The following is an 8,575-nucleotide window of genomic DNA, read 5'->3' on the forward strand; positions in this document are numbered from 1 at the left end:
TTTTTTGAATAATTTAATTAAGGATTTTGTAAATTACCAAATTAATAATTGCACACAAACTTTCTTTGAATTTTATTTGGTAAAAATATAACGAATAAGTCTTTTTATTTTTTTTATGATCTTCCTAAATTTTCATGTAATTTATAAATTTATTTTGTAGGGATATAAGTTTGATAAATTAAATAGGTCTATTATATTTTAAAATGATTATTTAATAAAATGACATATCAACTAAAATAAAAGGAGATCTTTAAAATATTTAGTATTTTTTTAATTTTTCGGATAAAAAATAGTGATAGTAGTATTCACTTTCTAATTTTTTTTTCAAAAGAAATATATATTGTAAGCATGAATTTCAAAATACATAGTTAATTGACATTTAATATTATTGATTCATTATAAAATTTACAATTACTTGATATAAATTAATATTCATGAATGATTTGTATACCCATATTTTTTTTAATGTATAGGTCTATAAATATATGATATTTTTTCAATGTCCGCTTATTTATGGAACACATAACAGAGTAAAGCATATTAACTATTAGTATAATTTCCATCTAGTTTAAATACGTCTGTTATTTATATTTTTATTTAATGATAACATTTTTTTATATATAAAAGGATTCCTTTTTATCTTAGTTTTTAGTTATTTTTTTCATTCCAAAATTATCTTAAATATACTTAGTTAAATGAAGTTCAGTTCGTATCGATTTATATTCCGTATTAGGAGTTTTAAATATTTTTAGATTAATAATTATAATATCACAGGAGGTAATAGTGGTTGAGGGTGATACTCGATGGTTGATGGTGATAGGTGTAGTTGTGGAAATGATAATAGCTAAGGTTGTACATGACAAGGCTGGTTCGAGTTTTTCAAATATCAAATTAAATTACTTTAGTGTCAGATTTTTGAATTTAAAAACCAAACAAGGCCAACAAAATTCGGATTTTTCAACTTTCAATTTCTTCGGGTTTATACGGTACTGTATAACATTTGGTAGGAGGGAAGAAGTAATAGTTAGCAGTTGCTAAATTTTTGTTGTTTATTCAAAGATCTCTATAAATACGGTATACTTAATCAATTCAATCTATTCATAGCTATTGCTGGGGTGTAAAAAATCAACTCAGTGAGCATATTGGTATTAGCAGACTGTAATGTGTATCTGTTACGAGATTTGTGCAGCAACATCTAGCAAAGACAATACTCTAGTGTGTATGTATTACGAGCTAATATTTGATGCAAATTACATTTAAAAGGAATTGTTGTGTCATTAAATGAGAAAAGCAGTGCAACATCCAAAAGATGCTCTACAAAGTCACAAAACAATGTAGCACAATGGAACTTGGTCTATGAAACAAAGAAAACTGTAAACTCTACTACAACAAGGAACCCTCAAGATATGTGATTCTTCCTATGCAAAAATTGTGCACGTCTCTCTCTAAGAACGACCCCCTCTGTTAAGATTAACCATGCGACCTGAACCATCCATCTGGCTTCCCCTGGAAGTTGTACCACTCTGATATCTTGAGCCTTGACCCCCAAGAGTCCCTCGTGCCTGATTAGTACGGTCCCTCGATGTTTGACCAGAAGTTGATCTACTACCGGCATACCCTGTTCGGCCACCACTACTACCTTGCCTGCCTTGTGAGAAGGAGAAGTCCTGCCATCTACCACCAGCTGCAGCAGCATAATCCTGGCCATCCCTGCGCCTTGGTGGAAGGCCCTCCAATGCACCACCACCAATCCTCGATTCTGTTGCTCTTTCATTACTTTCTGCTAAAACTGACAGCTTTTCTGTCAACTGGAATGCCAAAGCTTGTAATCTTGTATGCTCAACGTCATGAAAGACCATGCATCGGGATGGTTGATCCCAGCTTGCATGAAGCTCCTCCGAAATCATCATTTTGCTCACAATGCTATGGATCTGAGGAACTGAAAGGTCAAACATCCCTGCAACCTGATCCAAACTCAGAGAATTATAAGAAGCAGAATATGTGAAAAGGTAGGTCCTCAGTGCCTCTTCCTTTATTTTGCCTCTAAGCATCTCAAGAACACCGTCCTTGTTGCGAAGCAGCCTCCACACATCAAGGGAGTTGATGACATCAAAAGCCTTCTGAAAGTTTCCTTGCCTCAGGGACCTTGTCGCGGCCATGACGTGGTCCCTCACATTTTCAGGTGGACCAGTGAAAGTTTGCCTCTCACTGATTTCAAGCAATCTCCGGAAGGTTTTGCTTATGACCCTGCGCTTCATGTCATGGCTATTAGCTGCCATGTTTGGCACTTCAAGAAGCATTGCACATGTCAGATGGACAGCCTCAAGAAGCTCAAGATTTATATGCATATGGTAGGGCATCTGACGCCTCCTCTCCATCCGCTCCTAACAGTGTTCAATATGTATTGTTTAGAAGGCGATTTCCGCTCACCAAATGTGGATAAAGAAAAATAAATAACAAATGATTTAATCCTTAGTTATTCAAGTATAGGTCACACGTTATGATTGTTAAAACACACATCCAAATCTGTTTGTAACTCCACAAATGTAATATTTGATTGCTCTATCATTGACAAAGAAAATAATTGATTATTACCCTTTTTGGATAGTTCTCACTAATAACCCATTTTGCATTAGTTCCTTGTATCAAATGGGGAATACAAACAATAACAAATGTCCCAATTCGAAGATGTCCAAGTCACAGATTTAATAACAAAAAACACCAAGTAAAACTTCACAACTTCACAAGTGTCATATTTGACTTCGCTACTGTGTAAGCACACCTGATACAGCAAGATGAATTCACTGGACAGACTGAAGGCTTTAAAGTTTGTTTTGATCTCTTCTCTTTTTTAGAGATCTATCTCAAAGTTTCAATGAAGAACATAGATAGCACAAGGAGGTAACAACTTCTGCCCACCTTATCATAGTGCTTTAGAAGCGCGTAGAGAGGATGCTGAGGACTTGTGAACCAAGTAAATGGAAGAACATTATCAGAAGCAAAAGTCAAGCTGAATTAGGCATCAAGAACCTTGAGAACCAGGGCAAAGCTCCTAAAGTGAAATTGCAATGGAGATATTCCCAGGAATCTCAAACTCTTAAATGTAGTGCAATCAAAACAAAAGATGAGGAGTTAGACAGGTGGGTTTCTAAAGAAGTTACTACACCTTATGGTGTTAGCCTCTGGAGATAAATTAGGTCTTATTGGCCATTCCTCGGGAGTCAGTTGACTATCAAGGTTGACAATGGCAACAAGACACTTTTTTGGGCAGATAAGTGGATGGGTCTTGTCAGGATACAAGTTTTATTCCTTGACATCTATATTCTAGCCCAACATCAACACAAGACTCTTGAAAGGCTGGAAAATTCCAAGATAGACTGAAGTATATAAAAGCATTTGGAAACATTTCGCGGAATACAAATTGGAGTGGATTGTTTATGGTGGAATGGAGATAGCAAAGGTATATGTTGAAGGTGAAGGTGGGATACAAGAATTGAAATCAAGCTAAACCACAGATCATTAACTGGACTTGGAAACACATCTGGAAAATCAAAGTTACTCACAAAGTGGCCTGTTTCACTTGGCTTGTACCTAATGAGGCTGTTCTAACTCATGATGTGATCCTATCAAAGAGGGGAATTGCCCAATGTTCTATGTGGTTTTTTTAATGAGGAATGGATGCTGAGACGGTTAAGACAACTTTTTACATTGTAACATCACTGATCAACTGTGGAAGATTTTTATCAATCTCAAAGGCATCTCATGGGCACTGCCCTGTAAGATTGTTGACACTATGTTCAGTGGGGCCAGAAAAAGAGATAGATGGAGGATTATCCCAGCATGTATTGATGGACTATGGAGAGAAAGATATGCCAGATATTTTGAAGATGGGAGTAATAATGTGCAGAAAATCAAACACAACTATATATTGTTTTTCTTTTTTTCGAAATTGGTAACTTTGTCTATTCCTCAAAAGTCTACAGTAAAAACTGTACTCAGTATTTACAACATGTACTCCAAATCCTACTACCTTTTACTAAATTGTGTCTAGTACTCAATTATGGAGATAATATCATTTGAGTATAATTGATTACACCAAAAACATAGTAGCATAAGAAAATTTAGTTTGACGTTTTGCTTACTATTCTCAACACCATCAAAAGTTCTAGAGTTCAATTCCTTCCATGTTGCCAACCATATACTAGCTGGGACAATTCTCCATCTGTCTCTATCTTGGCAGGCATGATCCATGACATAACCCATATATTGTTATTCTACTTTTGGTGTACAAATGTTTATTCAAATGAGACTGAAATACTCCAAGATGTCTTTAGAGTCGGTTTAGGATTGTAGCCTCTATTTAGAATTTATTTTCTTTCCTCTATATGCAAAAAAATTATGGATTTTCCAGTACTAACCAAGTAACTCTAATACAAAAGTAACCAGATTTTAAAAAACAAAGATTACAAGATGACAGATTTAATGCAGTGACTTTTCCTCTATCTGCTCTGTCTAGCTATCAAAAAGAGGTATCTCTTCATTACAACAGTACACATTAAACAAAAAAGATCTTTGACTCTTTCTACATTTTTCTATAGACTATTTCTTCTCTCCTCCTCCCCTACTGTGTGACTGAAAAACTGTCAAGATCTTTAAGACTTTAACCGTCCTTCTACCCTACTATGTGACTATACAAATTGTGGCAATACACTGGTCAAACGAACACTCTAAAGTAGATACAAGCTACTAGCCAAATACAATTATTATGAAGATTAATGAAGAAACTAATTTAAAAACGTAATATTTTAGTGACACAAAATGGCATGAAATAAGAATAAATGTCTTACATAAAAGACCAAACAAAGAACATTTTCAGGAAGATACCTGTTCTGGAGTCTTCTCATGATATCGGCTTTGGGAGACACCTTGCGCAAGTAACTCCTTCACCCTGCCAGCAGAATAGAGTTCAGCAAGGCAACCATGCGCTTCTGCAACAAGTGCCATCCTGAACGCACAGAGCCCAAGTTGAGCCATCGCTCTGTTAAAAAGTATCTGAGTTGAAATGTCCATGTGCTGGATATTTTCCTGCAAGTGACTCATCAATAACAAGTCACGGGATGTTGAAAACTCATCCAAGATAGCATGGTGATATATATCACAGAGCATTGCACGGGCCTTGGTTCGTTCATCTCCATATTTATATATGAGAGAAACGAGACTGTCCATCAATGTCCTGCTGTTCTCTTCAAAAGCAGGTTTCCTGGGCACAAGTTCAGGAGTTGCAATAAATGCAGATGGACCTCTACTCTCCTCAACCACTTTGTTTTCTTCTACAGACTCTGCTTCTCCACCTTCTGTGAGCTCAGCCAATTTCCTCATAGCATCATACACTCCTTGCGGTTTATAATAGATAAATTCAACCTGTTTAAGAGCCACTTTGGCAGCACCCTTATAGTCACCCACCTGTTCTAAATAACGCTGGACATTTTGAGCAAGAACCAAAAACAACGGCTCATCCCTCAGCCTCTCAACATACTGGCTGGTATGTGGATCAATTACCTGCAAGCTCTTGAAAAACTCTACATCAATCCTTTCAACAAAGGCAACCAAGTTTCCCCAGATCCTTGTAGTTCCTGAGTGGTCTGCTCCTTTCTGAGTCTCATTCTCATCAGGCTCCACCATGTCATCAACCACAATGTTTGGGTATTGGGTCAAAACATCAAGGATTGTAAGCATATTTTGCACACACCTTTTCCACACATTTATAGGCATGTGTCCACTGAGACCTGGATTGATATCAAACTGTGCAGACACAACACCAAACAGAATTTCAAGCTTCTGTGCTGGAGTCTTGGCCACCTTGGTCAAGAAGGTGAGCTGTTCGACCAATTCCATCTTTCCAGTCCCCTTTCTACCCCTAGCAGCAACGATTTCCTTGAACTTCTTGTTGACTATCTCCCACGTGATTTGACTCGGATCTTTAAACTGTTTATCCAGAAGTTTGTCTTTCTTGTTCACCTTCTTCTCCCACCCATCACCTATCGTGTCCGGATCATCATCATCAGATGCAGATGCAGCTGCAATCTTTGTTGGGTCCTCCTCAAAGTCGTCCTCTTCTTCTTCCTCTTCCGACTCTTCATCATCACCACCCTCCTCCTCGCTCACTGGAGGATTTTCCCTATACTTATTAATCAACTCCTCGTACTGCTTATTATTCTTTTTCAGTTTCTGTTTCATTGAATTTAAGGCTTTAGCATTACTACTACTCATTTTCTTCCTAGTCTCCTTGTTGGCCAAGGCCTGATTCAAAAAATCCTCCAGCATCACTAGAGCTTTGATGTAGAGATTTGGTGGTTTAATAGATTCTGTAATGCGCATGACCTTCTCCAGCTGCTTATTAATCTTGTCAAAGCTCTCCTGCAAGCTAACCCAGTCATTAATCTTCATAGCATTCTTCATCTGATCAACTGTAGCTGACAACTCCTCAAAACGCTTGTCCTTGGCTGACCGGACAACTCGCTTCTGACCATCCGATTCATCACTATCGCTATCATCAGCTGCAAGATATCTTGCCCCAGGCCCAGACGGTGCATCTGGATTTTCAGCTGGCGCATCATCCTCCACCTCGTAATCACTCTCCTCCTCCTCTTCCGTATCACTATCACCCTGCAAATATCATGTATGGACAAATCAGACTACACATTCCCTAACCGAACCATATTTAGGGTTCTAGGCAATAAGGACTATCCAAAAAAGACTATCACATTACAAAAACAAATTACTCATTCACAGCACCTCCGTTTCGTCTATAGATTTTGTTACTCATCCAAATACCAAATAAAAAACCTAAATCCTTATCCAATGAAAATACAAAAAATAAAACAAAAATAGAACTAATTGAAAAATAAGTTACCTGAGTCCAAAAACGGGACGCCATAACTTCAACGAGTTCTTAAAGAATCAGATATAGAATAAGCTGCAATTACACAAGAAAAAAAAATCAAAATTGAGGATAAATTATTGTTTTATACAAACGACTAAATGTTGAAGGAGAAAAGATCGAACCTGTAAGTTGGAACTGTGGATTACGGTAAGTTTGCAGAGGAGAATGAATGAAGAGAGAATGAGATTTTCCAGTAAGAACCCTAAAAGATGATAAGGGTTTGGGCCGACTCGTCTTTGGTCCAATTATAAAAGGACTACTACAAGTCTTAATTTGGTCTAATTGTGTGGCAATAATTAGCGGAAAAAGACATAAATTACATACTTTTAAAATGGAAATAATCTTTTGTCCCTTATAAGTTTATAATGATAAAAATCTTTCAAATGATATAATAATACAAGCGTTGATACATTAATTTGATGTGCGAGATACATTAATTATAAGTAAGATACATTACATCTATGATACACTAATTTGATATACATTTTATACATGATATATTAATTTGATGCGCAAGATATATTAATTTAATGTGTGAAAACAAGAGATTTTGAAAATTTATAAAACTAATAGGAAATAATGATAATAAGAACTTAAACATGGAATTTCTGTCATTTATCTAATAATAAAAGAATATTAACAACAATAGTAATTGTAAGTACATAATGTAAACATAACCAAATTAATATACTAAATATTTACATTTTATTTATAAATGACGTGTAAATTTAGTTGATTTGTATAGTAATTCTTGTATGTAACATATTATATCTTTCTTATGTCGGTAAGAATATTAGTAATAATAATATAGTTCCAATTACATAATGTATACATAAAAAAATGTTGCATATGTACATAAAATTTTATCTATAATTTAATGTTACGTGTGTACATAAAATTTTATGGAAATTCATATACATATACTATAATAAAAAAATATTTATTATTTATGGCAATAATTTTTTTTTATTTGATCACTTTTAATTCACTTATAATACAAGTTTAATACATATCATAAAGATAAATTTATTATTCAAATATAATACAAGTTTTAATGATGGATTGATGGTTCACACATTTTAATACACTTATAATACAAAGTGACAATTTTTTACCAAACAAACATAATATATTTCAAAAACAATCATAATTCAAATATATTGCATACATAATTCACTTTTAATACATGTTACAGATTTATCACAATATTACTATAAATGGTAATAAACAAAAAATATTCCTAAAATCACTAATTATTTTTAAAATGTATTTATTCATGTAATTTTTTCAAATTTTATCCATAATAAATTATGTGTAAATTTAGTTGATGTATACGATAATTGCAATACGTATATAGATGTTATATTTTATTAGTATACATGTAACAATTCAAAAAAAAAGAGAATTATGTAAATAAGTATTTAAGGGCATAATTGTCCTTTCACGTTTTAAATGAATAAATAAATAAATAAATAAATAAATAAAACAGATTAGTATTTATTTATTTTAATGTTATTTGACTAATTCTTGAATTAGTCTCCTAATCCAATTAGTCCTCTCTCTCTCACGCTTCTAAACTCCTTCTCTCACGTTCTCCATCTTCCTCACATTATTTCTGCCAAAATATCAATA

The 8,575-nt window shown here is 34.5% G+C and overlaps 1 protein-coding gene across 1 annotated transcript; it reads right to left on the reverse strand.

Annotated features, from left to right (window-relative positions):
• Positions 1-1,255: 1,255 nt before the first annotated feature.
• LOC101253539 (eukaryotic translation initiation factor 3 subunit C-like) lies at positions 1,256-7,234 on the reverse strand. The gene is made up of 4 exons (XM_026033039.2): positions 7,066-7,234; positions 6,914-6,976; positions 4,885-6,666; positions 1,256-2,384 (listed from the first exon to the last, which is right to left on the reverse strand). Exons 2-4 carry the CDS (start codon positions 6,935-6,937, stop codon positions 1,446-1,448), a joined length of 2,745 nt encoding a protein of 914 aa, XP_025888824.2. The 5' UTR covers positions 6,938-6,976; positions 7,066-7,234; the 3' UTR covers positions 1,256-1,445.
• Between the last annotated feature and the right edge of the window lie 1,341 nt (positions 7,235-8,575).

Source organism: Solanum lycopersicum, chromosome 1, assembly GCF_036512215.1.
Source record: "Solanum lycopersicum chromosome 1, SLM_r2.1".
In the NCBI taxonomy this organism is placed as follows: domain Eukaryota; kingdom Viridiplantae; phylum Streptophyta; class Magnoliopsida; order Solanales; family Solanaceae; genus Solanum; species Solanum lycopersicum.